This window comes from Anas platyrhynchos, chromosome 3, assembly GCF_047663525.1.
Source record: "Anas platyrhynchos isolate ZD024472 breed Pekin duck chromosome 3, IASCAAS_PekinDuck_T2T, whole genome shotgun sequence".
Lineage (NCBI taxonomy): Eukaryota > Metazoa > Chordata > Aves > Anseriformes > Anatidae > Anas > Anas platyrhynchos.
Genome location: NC_092589.1, coordinates 33,268,992 through 33,288,212, shown reverse-complemented (window position 1 = coordinate 33,288,212; position 19,221 = coordinate 33,268,992). Strand labels below are relative to the sequence as shown.

General features: G+C 34.3%; 1 protein-coding gene across 1 annotated transcript in view; it reads right to left on the bottom strand.

Moving 5' to 3' along the window:
- Window positions 1–19,221, bottom strand: part of CRIM1 (cysteine rich transmembrane BMP regulator 1) — a 180,875-nt gene that overhangs the window by 87,244 nt on the left and 74,410 nt on the right. Inside the window, exons 3-4 of the mRNA XM_005022232.5 lie at window positions 9,142–9,384; window positions 1,193–1,313 (exon numbers count right to left, since the gene is read on the bottom strand). Of these exons, the coding sequence (XP_005022289.2) occupies window positions 1,193–1,313; window positions 9,142–9,384 (364 nt within the window). The remainder of the gene's footprint in view (window positions 1–1,192; window positions 1,314–9,141; window positions 9,385–19,221) is intronic.

Below are 19,221 nucleotides of genomic sequence, written 5' to 3'. Positions count from 1 at the left end.
CTCTGAATAAAAGAACATTAATAGCATTCAGTGAATAAAAATAATAATTATTTTGTAAATAGCAAACTAATATGTATATTATATAATTACAAATACAATTTATCAAATTTAGAAAAATATTTTCAAATATTTATAGACAGGATTACTGCATTACACGAAGTTCTTCAGATTTCTTCTCATGTCTTTTTTTTTTTTAAATAAATGTGTTTTTAACTCTGCACATAGTATGAGACCCTCATAAAACAGTTACCAAGAAATCACCATACAAACATATAGACAAAGGGTACCAAGTGCGGAAGATCTCTCATCCATTACACAACTTCTGCTGTTTTCTTCTTTCTGAATTCTTTACAAGTTTATCAGTTCTTTAAAATCTCACAGGTAGATGGGGATATGACATATTATTATGGTGCGAAAGATTCTCATAAAAACAAACAAACAAACAAAAAAACACTAGTTACACATCTTCAATAAATATTTTCTGTTTTGTGTAAAAATATTTTCAGTAATGGTACTTTTTGCTTGAATTAATATTTATTGGGTGTATTGCTGAATTAGATTTTGGGAAGTGTGTTCTAAACTCATAAACTGAAATTATGGTGCAGAAGTTTGCAACAAAACCACCTCAAAATTGTCCAACTTTCCTGAATTTTTAGTAAATTACTCCTACTTAAACAACAGACTGGAGTATGATGGAAATGATTATTTGAGATTTATGTTTCGCTATGGTTCCACTCAGCCATTTCTGTCAGCTTACTATAACAGTTTTCTACACACAAAAAATGCTTTATTTTCTTTAACCAAGAAAGATTTTCTTTGGCAAATCTTCTTCCTTTTCCATCATTTAATTCTTTAATGTCAAAGTCCTTCAGAAGTTTCTCAGAACAATTTACTTCTGTAAAATGAATTGAATACACTGGAAATCCACTTAATCTAGAGGCACAAGCCCTTCAAAGTAATTTAGTAAAACTCTATGCATTTACACTGAGAAGAATCTTCTGCTTCAAAAAGATGGATTTAGTATTTCTCTGAGCCTGATAAACCTTTAACCTACCTCATAGATCTTCTATTCTGTAGTGCCTCAGAGGTATGCCTTCTAGTGCCTTCTAGTGCCTCAGAAGTATGAAATATTGTCCTATTTTTATAGTACTTACAAATTTTACAAAATATACTCAGCCATCCAGACACAAACCTTGTGGGCAGGGTACAGCAGCCATCAGCCGTCAGCCTGACTTGGGTTTCATAGCTATCCAGTGGGCAAACCACTTGCTGAACAGGAGGGCATTCCACTGTGCTGCAATCCACACTGAACACTAAAGAGGAAGGGGAGAAGAAAGTTCCTTTTACTCATGCTTTCGAAGTTTTTGACAAATTAATTCACCTTAAGCAATGAGTTATGCATCAGACTTCTACCTCAAGTCAGAAAAAGCATCTGCTGAATGCATGTTTGGTAGGTGACATTACAAAAAGACTTCCATTCTCTTTAAGACTCAGGAAGCAACTGAACTATATTTCTTAATAATAATAATAAAAAAAAAAAGTTATACAGGCAACCTTAAGCAATAATTAACGTAATGAATCATATTAGTTACTAAAAATATACTATGTTACCAAGAATGTATTCCCTTCCCCCCCCAGTTTTTAAAGCAATTGATAATAATCTTTCATTTTTTTACCGATTAAAACCTGTTTAAAGAGTAAAATACCTAGGTTATAGAAAATGAGAGAGTGAGAGAATACACCGTGGATTTGTCTGTACATGTACACTACATTTTTACAGATTATTCTATTATGTTGTGTTGTTTAGGTATTTTTATATGATGAAACAGAAACGCAGACTACCAAATCTATCTTCATTGACAAGTTGAAGAATTCCACAGAACTACTAGGACTAACCGACTATTTTTAGAAAGAAAGAAATGCTTAGAAATGCAAAAATAAAAAATAAAAAATAAATAAATCAGGTTGAATATACATTTAATCATGCTCAGGGAAGTTGTAACATGGTTTTATCCTATTTAGTCTTAAATCTCCCATGTTAAAGCAAACAATACTAGCTCAGGCACTATTTGATAGTCCTTATCATAATTATACTAAGAAAGTACAGAATAAAACAGGTTTTCATTTTTATAGAAATAAGCTACCTACAGACTGAGTAAGCAGGATGAGCTGAATGTTATCAGACTGAGTATGATACAGTAAGATATTACTGATTAAACTTCATTTCAGTATTGACGTTATTACTACTGCTTAATGCAGTGATATAGCAGCTTGACAATGCCATGCCAAGCTTTTTGCAAGAGCTGATTATTTGCTAAGTGTCATTATCTGAGTTATAGTCCAATGTTTTTCAGGTTTGATTCTCAGAGGTACATAGCAGTAATAATTTAATTGATCTCAACAAAACGTCAGTCTCAGAATTACCCCTACTTCACATATTTTGATAAGAATCTAAATGAAAGCACGAATTCAATGAAACCAGGTTTTAGCTCATCAAGATTAGGGCCAACAGCCTTGTCCTCAAGACCATTAATTTTCAAAGCATGTGAGTATCTGTGCAAGTGGTATTCAGAATCTGCCTTTTTCCAGGTATTTGGGAAAAAGAGCTCTGCTAAATCAGGGCAACCTGACTAGTTCAAGGAAGTTCTTTCTGATAAACACAAAACTGAATTCAACTCCATTTTGTGGAGCAATGCAGGAATTTACGAAATTTAAAGGGAAATATATTTGTTATCAATCTGCACTACTATGACTAAAAAAAGACTCAAATATTACATTCATGTACCTGTTGTACATTAACTTGTCTATTTAAAAAAAAAAAACAACAAAAATTTCTGAAAATGGTTGCTCTACCATCTCCTGCAGCAGCAAGATCCCACCATTTACTTCCTGCTCTACTTGCAAGTATTTTATCTTACACTGATCTCTTGCTAGTACCAGAGTGCCCTCTAATTCTTGTAAGGATTAGTAGTATTTGGCGAACAAAGGGCCTACACTGAGTTTATCCACCACCCTAAGAATTTTATAATCCACACTCATACCTCATCTCAGCATTCTCTCCAGACTGAGAGATCTCTGCTACTACATTATTAGGTTAATCACAGAATGACTGAGGTTGGAAGGGACCACCAAAGGTCATCTGGTTCAACCATCCTGCTCCGACAGGCCAACATAGAGCAGGCTGCCCAGGACCATTTCTGTATATTGATGAGGTCTCCCCTGAGCCTTCTCTTCTCCAGGCTAAACAGTCCCAGCTCTGTCAGCCTTTCCTCATAAAACAAGTAAAGAGAGAGATTAGAAGCAGCAAAAAAATGCTCCTGCTTATTTCAGATTTAAATTGGTTTCTCAAACTTGAAAAAGTATTTAGCCTAACTTTCCAATAAGCTAAAATATTGTAATTGTAATGATCTATATTCATATTCTTTATTACTTAGGATTTCCTTCACATTAGCTGTACTACCATTTTAAAAAATGATAGCAAATATTTGCCATTGATATACTAGTTTTGTTTTCACATTGTTTGCTTTGTTTTCACTTTAGCTCCAATAATTACATAAAGTGTGCATTTCATGAATAGGTTTATTTCTAATAAGTTAATAAAACTAAAAATCCAGTCTAAATTAAAATTATCTTTGTCATTCCTAGAAACATTAAGCTTTAGATGTCTAGTTTGACTAATAAATCACTTCAAAACCTCATCAATGAGTTGGAATTTCCTATCACTGAAGATGTACTTGATCAACATTTGTTTATGAATCTTCAAGAGCTGTCTCATGCACTGAATTTGTAACTCTTAATTATTTTTTTTTATTATTATTATTTTTTTTTTCCTATGAGAATGTAGGGGAAACACTAACATGTCTACAGACCATGCCCCAGCTGTAGTACTATGCAGCCTCTTCTGTAGACTACTAAACCTAGGATCTCCGATCATGAAACCATTAATACTTATGAGAAAATAACTTCACAGTTATTTAAATATATTTATTTAATTGTATTTTTATATATTTACATAGAATATATTAAAATAAACATATCAAGTTTCACCTTTATGTATAGTGATTGGTTTTTAAAGAATAGCATATGCAGCTCAGGGACAAGATCCAAATAGCTGCCTATGGATATAAAGGCCCAGGATAAAGGCAGTATTTGCAACTATGGTGCAGCACATTGGCTCAGCACAGGAAAGACTTCCCCCTCAATCGAAAATCAAAACTTTCTGAATGTCTCATGCAAGTACATAAAGTAAGTTTCTACAGCAGCTAAGAAGCATCATATAACATCCTTTCAGTTCCAGATGCACTTCAGATGGTTATTCATTCATCATAGAATGCAAAGTGACTACATTAGGAAATATTAATTTCACGTTTTCCTTCAGGAGAAGGAGAAAAAAAGTAAAGCTCCCACCTCCTTCCTCTTCTCCACACTCTTACTTGGAAAACAAACAAACAAGAAAAAAAAACAGGATCCTGAAATACTTTCATATATATTTGTGATTTAATTTCTGTTTTCTTCTCTCTATGACAAACAATCATCTTTTTTACATTCCTTCACATTTTGGATCATACTAAACACAACAGAAAAGATAACATTCTCAGACTTTCAATGCAATTGTATCACTGTCCAAATCACTTCATTACCTTTCCTATTACAGATGCTTCCCAATATGGACACTGATTTTACTTTTTTTTTTGTTGTAGTTTTGGCAGTTTTCTCCCTTACTGTCATTGTCAACTTATTGGCCACTGGCTTATGCGCCTCAGAAAAATATCCGAGATTTTTTTCTCATTTATTTTCTTGAGTCCTTTCCCAATCTCATCTCCTAAGTCCTTGCAACATCAACTTCTAACAAAGTATCAAAAAAAAAAATAAATAATAAAAATAACCAAAAACAATCCATGCACTATTTTTGTAAGCAACAGAAGAAAATAAATTTATATAACTGTACTTCTCCCAACTATATATAAAAACTTGATTTTGTTGACCCTTGTCCTTAGCGCAAGAATGTAAAAATTGCAGACCCAATATTCAGTGCTGAAGCAGTACCATGGTAGAGCACAAGTTACTTCCCTGTGCTTCCATTGTCTAATACTACTTACTAAATTTAACTGCTGAGCTCAGACTTTCCATCAGGCTTTGACTGCATGGGCTACTCAACTCCCAATATACAAAAAATGTTATCAATAAAGGAACGAGAAGTATCTGTTGGATAACTGCCAAAGTAAATTGTTCGCCTTTCTTTATTCAGAAGTGGCAGTCAGAGTTGCTATTGCAGCTTCAGCAAGATATATTTTGGATTAGATCTTGACTCTTTAAAAAAAAATATGTTTAAAACAAAACAAAGAAATCATTACTCAGTAATGTTTTAGCTTTCTTAGGAAGTAAGACAGATACTGTCCCAAACTTTTTGCGGGTTATTTTTACTTTTACTGTTAACATGTTATGCAAATCCATTTAAGACCATGCTGGGGAAAAAAAAAAAAAAAAAAAAAGGAAAAAAAAGTGACCTTTTGAGAATACTTTTTAAGGACCATAACATCCAACTTAAAACCGAATTCCATGCTCATTCACTGAATTAATTACTCATGAAAAACTTGTTATACACACCTTGTAGGAAGAAAGTAGGTTGCTCATGGCACCAAACCAGTGTCAGTACTGAGGTTAGGAAGAGGATCAAAATAAAAGAAACTTTTGTACTGAGTGTACCTACACTCAGTAGGTACCACAACTGTCATGAGAGATTTGGAGCAACACTGGGTCAAAACATTTGAATCAAATTAATCTGTCCGTTAACAGACAGGTATTACTAAGCTACTACTTCATTTAAACTGTATAATAATGCTTTTCATCACTGTATTATTTCTAATGAAAAACAGGTGGAAAAGTAGGTGGATTTCAAAATGCAAGATTTTATTTTTATACTAGTATTTAGTGTTAATGCAACCACTTCTTATTTTCCTTTCAGTAACTCAATGATTGATGAGCAATTATCAATCACAGTATTTTAACATGCAGTTCTCAGCAGAAGAGTCCAAACAAATGCCACTGTGAACTAGAAAGCAGTGACATCTTATTTAAGGAGCAGAAATAAACACAACAGATACTTTAATTCCACAAACCCTTTATATTGGCATAAAACAGCACTGCTGTCATACTAAGCAGTGCTCCCAGCCTCTGGCAATCTGTTTCCACCAGAACCCCTTTGCTGGTGCAAGATCCCTGTGGAGGCTGGTTATGGAGATACACATGTGAAGGAAGAGCGCCCTGATAGTACCACTTAAGAATAAGGTCTACAGTACAGTATGGAGAACAGTTTTCTCTGTTCTGCATGTAAACTCCATAGATATGCTGACACTATTCAGCAGAATGGGTGACATCAGTCCCATATGAAACTCTGCTGCAAACACGAGGCCTTACACAGTCCTTTGCCCCATTCATCTTCAGCAACTTGTTATTAAAAACAGAGGAAAATGAAACACTGTTCATTCAGTTCCTTTCTAACTCTTTTTTTTCCCTACAGTTCTTCAGGATACCAAGTCAATCTCTAAAGGTTCAGTGTTTATTACCAGGCTTACTATGCACTCTATAAATATTTCTGCCACTTGAGGAGCATTATTTGACTCACATTATGACCACTGTTTTAGCAAAAATACATATAGAGAACTGTTATATCCGACTACGTATATGGTAGTACATGTATATACTCATGTCTGTAAATGGCACAAAATGGTATAGGAGAGGAAGAATGGACTAGATAGCTTCCAGAGGTCCCCTACAACCTAAATTACTCTAGAAGTCTGTGAGCCTATGTATATACAACCCTAATAAAACAAGATATTTTACTGACTCTTTTCATGGATTTTTTAAAAAAAGAAAATTAAAATAAAAACCATAACATCGAACATGACAGAACAGTTTAGATACTGTGAAACTTGTCATTTTTTCTGACTTTCAAAGTTAAAAATAAAAAAAAAATCTGAACTTTTCACAAAGAAACATTACAAAAAATATTTCAGTATTTGTTCAGGCTATCATTTTCTTCGTATACTCAGTACAAATTATGTTGTCTGTACAAGTGCAGTTTATACTCTTTGAAAACACGGTTCCTGTGAAAACTGAACAAAGGTTCAGATTTGCCATTAAAAAGAAAAGCAAAAAGCATTGTGTGGTAAGGAATCCATAGTCTACTAATATTTATCAGTATTAACCTACTCTTTTCTCCGTCTTGTGTTGACTTGTTTTTCCTTTATGATCTTCCCACTACCCCAAATAGCCAACAGAATAAACATCTAGATCAAAGTTTTTTGTTGTTGTCATTGTCTTTTTTTTTTTTTTTTTAAGAAAAAAAAAGCAACTAAGATAGCTACTGAAGTCTAACTTGACAAAAATCAGGCTATGTAGTGACTAATAATTCCATCTGTAACAGTACTTTTTTTTTTTTTAAGTTACTAAAACCAAGGCATCATTAGCAAGTAGAGGCCCCACTACTGCAGTTTGTAGCAAATTACATCTTTCATCATTCATCTTCACCCAGACACACAACAGTACTCACCTACACTCCTCAGCCTCTTACCCACACTCCAGTTCCAGCTGTCATCAATCCTGCTGGCCTCCTTCCCTATCCCCCCAGCCTCAGGCTTGTGTACGCACCCAAGATACTACCCTTCTCTTTCACTCTTCCTTGATCCTTCAAGGATTGCTGCCTTCTCTAGCCTCCTGCTGTACACCGCATAAATCACTCAACTCTGGGATACAAAGAAAGTGTTTTTGTTTGGTAGCCAAGGACTCAAACTCTCTGCTTTCCCTTAGCCTCTCAGTTTCTAATCCCCACTCTATACTTCCCTTAAATTCTATTAGTTTCCTTCTCCAATCTCTCCAAAGGCTCTGCTCCTTTACCCTTCTAACATGCATCTTCCTACAATTAAAAATACTAAGTACTTCAGAAAACTAATATATAGTCATATAAACCCATTAAACTGAATTAAGTATCATATACTCAATCCTAAACTTGTAGAAGGCATGCTACAGAAAGATCTTGGGATCACATTTCACAAACTCAGAAGAGTTACCTCTTAGCGTGTTGTATGAAATTCCAAAAGTAATTACAATCTACCGTATTTAGCTCTGATGAAGACTCACCCAAAATAATACTCTGCTTTTGGATATCACATTTTAAAGAAGTGTGGATAAACTTAGGAAAACTTAGAGAGGAACAGCATAACAGTAAGTCCAAGGAAACCATGCCATAAAAAAAGTTTACTTGCTAATTCTAGATGAAATGCAATTTAGGTTGATAAGATATTCCGGAGCAGACTTTTTATGAAGACTTGTTTGCCACATACTCAAGACAGAACATGAAAAAGTTCCCTTGAATTTTCACACAGGTAGATTTGCACTGAATTTTAGGAAAAATACAAATAGAAGCACTAGAAGAGACAAAGACTGTACAACCTTCTTCTGAGGAGGATTTAAGAAAACATTTAGCAAGCATAGGAAAGGCATAACAAACTCAAACCTGTTTGCAGATGATATTTTAGATTATACTGTTTTATATCCCTACTTTTATTACTCATCTTTACCAAAGCCTGGATCAAAAAGCACACTAAATTATATCTTCCACTTCATCAAGAATAAGTCACAAGAAAGGGTTATTTGTTTTCCCATGAAATGGAAAATGGGTAAACACCAAAAATGCTGTAAAGTGTTTCACTATGCTACTCCACAGTTGTTTAACTCTCAAATTTTTAAGGGTCATCACCTTGTAATCTACAGAAATCTTAAGGTTTAAATTCTAATATTTATGCACAATATATTCCTACTGTGAAAAAAAAAGTATACCCTAATCTTAACAAAGTATGTCATTTTCACTGGTGTTGTGTTTTGAAATATAGCACTCTCACTAAAGATTAATTTTCCCTTGTTACTCAGTTTAAATATTATCTGAAGAAAAAGAGAGAGTAAAATTTATTATGATATTTATCTTTTTTCTTTTTAAATGGGCATTGCTCACAAATATAATTTGAATTTTGAAGGTCGTTGAGAAGAACTAATATACTATGTGGGCTTCATTAGATGCAATTACACTAGTTGTGCATGTTAGATAGAAAAAAAAGAAAAAAACAAAAATGTGTCCACTTTTACCTGGTTTGCATTCATAGAGATCACAGCATTCTCCTGGCTTTCCTGATGCCTTAGAAACCAATATATTCAAATAGCCAGGCTGGCAAACCTTCCTCAAGCAGCCTGCAGGGTTACACACACAACGGCTTGGGAGAGGACAGCATTCCCCAGGAGGAGCATAACCTTCAATCAAGATGGAATCTTCTGGACAGCGAGGAGAAAACTGGACCTCACAGCGGGCCTTGGAGCAATCAGGTTTCTCTTCTGAAAGGGAGAGAAAAATCAGCATGCCACATATGTCAGTAAAACGCTGTTCTGAAGCTATAAAGGTGGGCTCAGATAAAGATCCTTCTATTCTTCCTCCCCCAAGTCAATAAATAGAAAATTTCTGCTTCTGAACTGATTTTCAAAATTAATGGAATATGCTTCAGAACATCTTGGTATTTGCAAGATGGCAAATATGTTATAAAGTATCATACAAAAAAATCTAATTTGTGCTATCTGCATGACTGCTGAATTCACACATCAGAAACAGCAAAGAAACTATACATTTGGCCATGACATTAGGAACCAACTTGTCTCATCATGCACAGCCCTGATGTTCGTGCCTACACCTTCAGTTTCCTAAGGTTTTCCATAATGAGTAACTGGTGCTAGCTGATTGATTTATTAAACTAATTGACCTAAACTAAGACTTCACATACTCAAACAGGTATTTAAAAGTTTAACAGCTAACATATTTGAAGAGTTCATACATTAGCAAATTTTTTTCTGTACATGCTCCTTGTGCTCATATTCAAAGAGTTCCTACAGCTTTAGTGGCTTTAATATCAGAAGAGAAAAAAGGTTTGAGGCTCTGGCTGCAGACACAACAATAAAGGAGTATTGAGGAACAAGTTCAACGGGTTGGTGGGAATAGTGACAGACTGGACAACACCAAGATTGGCAAAGAGAGAATGAAGATGGAAGGAAGTATTTGGAGAACTAGAGAACAGGCTTCCAAAATTATCCCATTATCAAAAACAACAACAACAACAAAAACTCAATTCTGGCAGAAAAGTTGCGTTGTGCTCTCCAATTTCCGAAGCTACACTAGAAAAAATAAATAAAAAATCGTTCCCATGACTGGTTTACTCCATAATGGACTATAAAAAAAACACTTGTTCATATCCAAGAAGACACCACATTGCTCAATGCAACTGAGTGTTTTTAGAGAACAAGTGGATAAAACACACTCAGAAAAGTAGTATTTTTAGGTAAAGACAAGATAGTGACTTAGCATTTTAAGTATCTGTATATACTGTAGGCATCCTTTGTGGGCCTAACCAGAAAAAGAACAAAGCAGAAAACCAAGACCCAAAATTATAAACTGTTTATAACACTCCTTGGTTACCTGCAGGTTTATACACTAGATGGTTCTGCTACAAATGCCACCAATTACCCTTATAAATTAATCAGCTACTTTGATTGTTGTCATTAAAGTTAGATGCAGAATATTAGAAAGAATAAAAAGAACACTAACTTTATTATCTGATTATTTAATGTCATTTTCAAAGTTAATCTCTAATGAAAATATCAATGATTGAATACGACATATCAAGTATGAGCATCCATAAAAAAAGTCAAGAATATCTTCTCCAAGAATTTAGTAACTCACTGTTTTGGACTTTTATTTTATTTTATTTTAACTGAAATTAGGGGACATTGCAATTTTAAAAAAAAAGAAAGCAAAAGAGCAAATGTGAAATTCTGCTTCCAAATATACACTAATTGTCAATAATAGCTTTTTTTTTTTTTTTAAGGATCATTTTTATACTTAATTTTAGTATATTCTTTGGACTTCAATTGATGATGAAGAATCAGAACAGTATTTCATATGTACATGGCTGATTGTTTTTTTAATCCAGTGTCACTATTACTTTTGTTCTTCATCATTCCCCCCCCCCCCAAAAAAAAAAAAAAACTTCCTTACTTCTACTCATATAAATCCCACTTTCATACAATATTCTCAACCTACATACAACGTAAAACATTACCATCCTAGCATACAAATGAAACTGAGCAACTGGAGTAACAAGTAAATTCACCCAAGTCAACAGACAATTTTCATCCAGGTTCCTAACTCCAGCCCACATCTGAGTCAAGGGCAGGAAGAGCCCATTTTCCCAGACCATGACATGATTCAATATTTCAAATATATGTCGTTTTTCTTTAGCATAAAGGAGCAAATAGCCAAAACAATATGCAATTGGCAATATTTTAACTGTTTTCTTGTAGAGTCCCTACTTCAAACTTCTGGAAGCAGTCTGATCTAAAACATGAAACTCAGCAGCTCCCAAATCAGTATCATTGTATTTTTGCTAAAACTTTATAATCAGTTAGCACCATACTTGTGTAACTGTCATGAGCCTACTGGAAATATTAATAGGTCACAGTTCTGTTTTACTACATTTCAGTAAAAGCTGATGAGGGCTCCTCATTTTGATACCAAGTCTGAATGGAAGACATTACCTTTAAGCAATCATTTAAAAAGTTTCAAGGTTTTTCTGCTTGTTATCTTAGTAACTTTAAGCTTGCAAATACACCTATCTTCCCTATTTACAGGAATAAAATTTTCTGCAAGGCATATTTTCAGAATTCATTGTACTTCATTAACTTAATAGCTTACCTTTTCATTACTTCATCTAAAGAGCAATCAAAATAATATTTGGCATTTATTTTGTAAACAAATTCAAAAACAGCCATAAATGCCACTGCTTTAACAGGATTCTTAATTTAATTCTATTTTACTTAAGATTCATCAAACCAGAGGAATCACTTAACAACTGTCTTCTCATTTATTACCAAAGGCTTCCAGCTCTTACAAAAGGGACACGTAAGAAAATATGTCAGAGCAGAAAAATTTAAAATATAACAGACTTCCTCAAAAGACTAAAAGCAGCATTCCACAGAAAACAACTGTGAAATATTTTGCTACATTACCCCTTTCATACACCAACTAGGGACTATTTCAAAGTGGCTTCTCAATAGACCACAACAAAAACCTGTTCCTTATCCCTCAGCATGCCCAGAAACAGAAGAACTTAATTTTTCAACACAGTGTATCAAACATAAAAAAAATCAGATTTTCAAGGAAATGAAGGACTATATATGTGATTTTTGATTAAATAAATCAGCACAGCAAATACGGAAGATATATATTCCTCAATAAAGAAATGTCATGACACACAAATTACGTGGCAAAAAGATACGTGTGGATCAAATTCTCCTAATCCATAACTCCCTCACAAGAACAATTTCATATAACCACAGCTACACGTAGAAAGAGAATACAATTCTATGTTAAAGCAGATGTCTCATTTTATAATTCAGAGTTTGTAGTCAGAACACTTATAACATTAATTAAAATATACATTCATAAAACACTGTTTGATCTCCCCCCTTGAAGCAGCTGATAGGTATCCTTTAATAACTGGCTGAATATGAGCCAGAATTGTTCTCAGGTGGCCAAGAAGGCCAACAGCATCCTGGCTTGTATCAGAAATAGAATGGCCAGAAGGACGAGGGAAGAGATTGTTGCTTTGTACTCGGGCACTGGTGAGGCTGCAGCTGTGTTCAGTTTTGGGCCCCTCACTAGAAGAAGGACTTTGAGGTTCTCAAATGTGTCCAAAGAAGGGTAACAAAGTTGCTGAAGGGTCTAGAGAACAAGTCTTAGGAGGTAGCTGAGGGAGCTGGGGTTGCTTAGCTTGGATGAAAGGAGGTTTGGGGGAAACTTTATCGCTCTCTACAACTACCTCAAAGAAGGCTGTAGCCAGGCAAGGGAGCGTCTCTTCTCCCAAGCAACAAGTAATAGGACAAGAGGAAATTGCCTCAAGTTGCATCAGGGAAGGTTTATGTTGGATATTGTGAAAAAAAATCGTCACTGGAAGGGTTGTGAGGCATTGGAACAGGCTGTTCAAGGAGGTAGTTGAGTCACCATCCCTGGAGGTATTCCAAAGATGAGTAGATGCAGTGCTTTGGGACACGGCCTAGTGGCAAAGTTGGCAGTACTAGGTTAGTGATTGGACAGGATGATCTCAGAAGTCTTTTCCAACATAAGAGGTTCTATGATTCTATAATAAGGTAACCATTTTAGTAAGAGCTCCTAGAACTCACAAATTAATTTAACAGAGTGAAGAGCTGTATACACTTTTACTGTTTGCTTTTCACAGAATCAGTTAATAGAAAAAGCATAACTGCATTTCAGTCTCTCCTTTAAAATGAGGGGAAGAGGGGGGAATTAAAAAGGAGAACAATTAGTTACTTCTCAAGGATGCATCCATCAAACTTCTCAGAATTTATGTCTGAACAGACAAGCCACAACCCAGTTAAAAAAAAAAAAATAAAAAAAAATTGCCTACAAATGTTGCTTTCATGTTCAACCAAGCAGCATTTCAAATGACTACACAAAGAAGAGACACTATCAGTTGGTTTGCTGATGAGCCCTCTCCATGGGACACATTCTCTTTATAGTCTTTCATCAAACACCACTGAAGCTAGAAGCATTCTGTAACGCTCAAATCTCACCAGGCTGAGCCAACAAAAAATCTCTGCAGAGATAAAGGAAGAGTCTGGATCAATCAAACTCAAAGTTATACAAACTATCTATTCAGAGACAGTCAATCTTCCAAAGAAATTTGGAAATGTATCTGGAAAAATAACAATAAAAAAAAAAAAGAAAAAAAAAGACCAGAAAATCAGACAATCAGAAAAACTCACGTTAAAAAGACCAATAAGTATCCTATCCTTAGAAACAAAAATTCACTCAAAAAGGCAACCTTAAAGACCATTTAATAAAAAAAATAAAATACCAATAACAGTGCTATTTTAAGGTATAAATTAATTCATATTTCAAGACAAACATAGTTTTCTGTGGGTCTGAAGGTTCAGGCTTAATTCCTGTTACTTTGGATTACCCTGCAAAAAGATCCTGCCATTACTAAGTATAGCACAGAGGACAACCTAGAAATAACAAAATAACAAGAGAAACCAAACCACCTAAGCTACAACATGCTGTGTGCTTTTAAAATGAAAATTAAGAGGGACCATACATTAAAAAAAAAAAAAAGAATTTCTCAAAAAACATTTTTCATTTTCATCTGATTTTCATTTCAAAAACCACAGGAAAATTGTAACACTTCCCAAATCAAAGCACAGTAACATTCAGGCTGCCCTTTTATTGCAGCCACAGTATATCTGTTGTAAAGTGCATGAAGGGGAAGGGGAGCAACCTTCAAAGAACAGAATGAAAAGAAGTCAAGATGATGATGATGATGATGATGATTATTATTATTATTTTAATTAATACTAGAAAGAGTCAGTCATAAAACAAGAGCTCTAAAGCTGGAAGCAAACACCCAAATTTCTCAGTTTCTCTATATCAAAAGCACCAATATATTTTAATATGTTTTCCATGAACTTATGAAGTTGCTGTGGGGAAGTGAATGTACAATGGCAACTTACTGGAGTCTTTATTTCACAGTCAGCACTTTCTTAGACAGAAGGCAACTTCTTTACCTTCCTGAAAGGTTTATACAATACTGGGCATTCAAACTGGCCACTAGTTGGCAGTATTTTTATTAATACTGCCACTGAATACAGGAAGTATAGATCTCAGGAATTTTGTTTGTTTTGTAAAGTACAGCAGTTGTAACAATCCTCACAAGACACATAGTACATACACCCCCGGCTCCCAAACACATCTTGGCCAACACCAAAGTGTGGAAACCAAAATGGTTCCTGAAGGAGAATTAAAAACATAGCTTTCACCTCTGTATCAAATTCTTTTCCTTCATTATATTTGCATGCTCTGCTTTGACACGCAGAGAAAGTATATGCCAAGTTGAGTTAATGGGAAAAGCAGAGCAGTGAAAGCATTGGTCAGCACGGTGAAAGGATCTTATGGTACTACGTCATGTGGGAGAAATGGAGAAGAAAAGCCACCGCAGGGGCAGGAGGCTGCTCTCCTTATTCTTCAGGTGAAGTGAAACGGATCTGTGCTTTTCTGGAAACCTTTTCAGGGAGTGATTTTTATCATATTGTCAAAAATTCATGTGACCACAGATGCCTTTCCTCAGTCACCATAGAAACAAGGGCAGGGTGTTTTCATAGAAGGAGAAGGTTAAAAGAGAACTGTAGGAGACTTGGGTCCTAATGCTTCCACAGAGATACTTCAACTGTGCAGCTGCTCTCTAAAAAATAAGTTTTTAATATGTGCACACATGCATACAGATGAATATACACATAGAGAGATTAAAACTTACTTTTTCTGTTCATCCCTAGGATGCACATAGAATAAGAGTTTTGGAATAGTTAACTTCATATCTAATAGTTTCATCTTTCAGGGAAGTTTAATGAACGTGGTTCATTAAAATGAACACCTTGTATGAGTAAGCAAAGTGATGCAATAAGATCAGCATACGTGCTTTGAAGATGCATGCTGTGCAGCTTTGCTTTTTTGTTTAGTTGTAAACTGGTTTTGTGAAATCTAGGCTAAAATACAGCCAATTTTACAGCATAGCCTTACAGCCACCATTGAAACGCATCACAAACAATAGGCATACTGTACTGTTACACAGTGGCAGGAAGGAAATATTAAAAGGATTAGAGATAAACAAGAAAAATGATTACCCAGCTAAAGCAGTCAGACAGACAGGGATCGATATCGGAATGCAAAATACCCCAAAGGATTTTCGAGAATCAAAAGGACAGTTATAGTAGATTAAAAAATGAGATTACCTTACACATACAATATGCACAGTCCTGTATACGGATGAACTGCTACAAATAAAAAAAGGAACAAGTGCCTGACCTTTTACCTAATACTGAACTTTATTTAAAATCCATTCTGTTTTGTAAATGAGTTTTATTCGCTTTCGAGCATTCTGACACCCTGGATTTTACATACCACATGATTGAACAATCTGTCTGACCCATATTATACCCTCATCTCGTGATTTAACAGCAACAACCAGCATTAAACATGTGCTAAAAAATACAGAGACACAAATTTTACTAAATATACACTTGTCAATGTACATCTTTGCAACATGCCATCCTCTATGGATTTTTCAAAGATGTTTCATTTCAAGGACCAAATAACCATAAACATGGCATATACCTCTCAAGACAGACAGAACCAATCAAGTAAGGCAATAATCCCATTTGAACAGCAAAGCTATAAGGATGTTATATTCCACTTCCTCATTTTATTTTCCTCTGTTTCAATACTGAATATATATAAATAGTATATATATATATATATTATATATATCTATGTAATATATATATAATGTATACATAAATATATAAGCATACAACATATATTATATATTTATATATTTTTCATATATATATTATGTTTTATAATATCATATTATATAAAAGTTTGTAACTCAAAAAACAAAACAAACAAACAAACAAACAAAAGCCACCAGAATGGCAGTCAAGCTGTAACTCAAGGTGTTGTCTACCAAGGAAAGGGCTTTATCAGCATCAGTGCAGATTTATCAGACATCAGACGTCCTTTCATTTAAACCCAACTGCAAGTTCAGTGAAACCAATCTTGTTTGTGGCATAACTCACACTTGGGTTCATACCTCCCAGTTCAAAGCACTTCTGTGTTAGACCAAGACCAACACAGGACCCAAGAACTATTTCTGCTGTTAGTCCATTTCATTTAAAACCTCTTTCAATGAATGAATGTTAACATTTTAAATTATATACAGTAACAACTTGACACTCAAAAGTGTGAATCAAAATCTGTTGAGGGTAACATTAGCTATTTGACTCAACTGCAACTAGCAATACATAAAGAGAAGGAAATGAGTCCAGCCTGCTCTACACCAGACAGGGAAGCATGCAATTTGAGGGATATGATCCATGCTACCAGCAATTGCACTGCTATTAATCAAGTCAAAGCGCCTTTGAACTTCAGTATTGAAAATCATTCTGATTTCAGATGGAGAGATGAGTGGATAGATACCTGTAGTCAGATTTATAGAAATGAAGCGCAATGATGTGGTTACAGATTTGTCGAGGTACTCAGTAGACACTGAGCTGTTGGGTTACCTCTGCTGTTTAAAAAATAAAAAATCAGCACCATCAGAAATGAAATAACATTGTACATTATTTCTTTATATAAGAGAACAATTTATGCTGGATGAATGATACTACTACTACTGGTCAACGTATTTAGTTGCAAATCAATGGAAATTTCAAAACACAGAAAGAATATGTAAACAGTAATGAGGTGGTCTCAACTACAGAGCCAAGACTTTAAAGAATGCCAGAACACTTTGGAAGTTAGCCCAAAAAGAATATAATAAATTTTCAACCAGTATAAACCACATTCACTTCAATGACTTACAAAAATGTACACTATGAGTAAGTTTACCTAAAGGTAATTAATAAAGCAGTAAGTAGTCTTTATTACAATGATAAAAGCAGCTGCAAAACAGTTCTGTATGGGTACCAAATTGATGACAAAGCACAACTATTTGGAACAATTCTGCTTAGTATAGCTTAAAAATAATATATATATATATATAAGCTAGGTGACATCTGGAAAAATAATCACAAGTATTCACCGAAGAAGTACTACTACATGCAATTTGATGTTACAAGAAGAAAGGGATTTAAATTTGAGCAGGCAACTTATACCCCACAAAGGGCAACAACCACTGGAGGTACTTCTGAACACAAAGAGAATAGAATTATGTGTTGTACCCACACTTGTAATCGCCCACACCCAAGGCACTATTCTCAAATCATCAAGTTTGCTTCCTGACTGAAGTCAGAAAATGTAAGCATAAGAATGACCCAGAAAACACACTTGTGATAAATGTTATCTACAATTGAAACAAATAACTGAACTTATCAATAAATGAGAATTCACATGCATAAGAAGTTAGCAACCAAGATAATACTCGTAACAGCAAGAATTAGGCTCTCTAGAACTAGATTTAAAACAAAACATAAAACAACTGAGGTGTAAAGATTAACTCCGAAAAGAAAGTTCTGATATGAGAGGAACACAACTTTCTGGTACTACTGAAATTGAATCAACTGCTATCTTTTTCTTTCTTTCTTTCCTTTCTCTCTCTCTCTTTTTTTTTTTTTTTTTTTTTTTTTTTTTTTTTTTTTGAAGCTAATCAAACTCAATAAATTTAGGATATGTGGTTTCTTCACATTCTCTGGTCTCTGCTACTAATCAAAAATAAACAAACAAAAAACCAACCCCCCACCTCAAAATAAGGACTTAAATGCCTTACAATACTTTTCACAAGGAAACTCTGCTATGCAAACTAGCTTTCCTAGCTATTATGTTCAAAGAACCTCTGTATGCTTATAACCAGCTTAACCACATATTTCTGAAATTCCTTTACAAAAACACTCAAGACACATAACACTGGAAAAATGAACTCTGTGCAGCATTTCATTCTTTTCTCCTCTTTAATATTCTAAGATACTGTAATATCAGAAAGTAAGAAAAGAGGCATAGCATTCTTATTTTAAGCAAACAGAAGCTGCCTACTTTCAATGGTGAAGGCCAATGCCCAAGTATTTCAAGACATTTTTGTTCCCCAGTTTCTATGCTTCATGTCTTCTCTTAACTTCTCTGAGTTGGCTTTTAAATTCTTCTAAATAGCCTTCTAAATTATAGAATATAAATGCATTTTTATTCTATACAATGCTCTATACTACCAGAGATCTTTCTGAATTCTTATTTTTTACTTTTGTTTTTTTTTTTTTTTTTTTATGAGCATTTTTGAAATGTTTGTCTCCTAGAATGAATTAAAATACTAACTACAATAACTATTACTTTGCAATTCATGAATTACCAAACTTCCAACAATTTACCAAACAAAATTTCTCTGTATTAGGACTACAGAAAACCTGCTCTATATACCTTTAGAAATGTGACAGCAAAGCAGAAGGAGCAATTACAATTTAGGGTAAAATCTGTACTGTCACAGTGAATTCTTATGCAAAAATCCTTGGTGCCTTGCAGTGAAAAAAAATCTCCAATATTTGTAGTTTGATTCCAATTACATAAAAAAA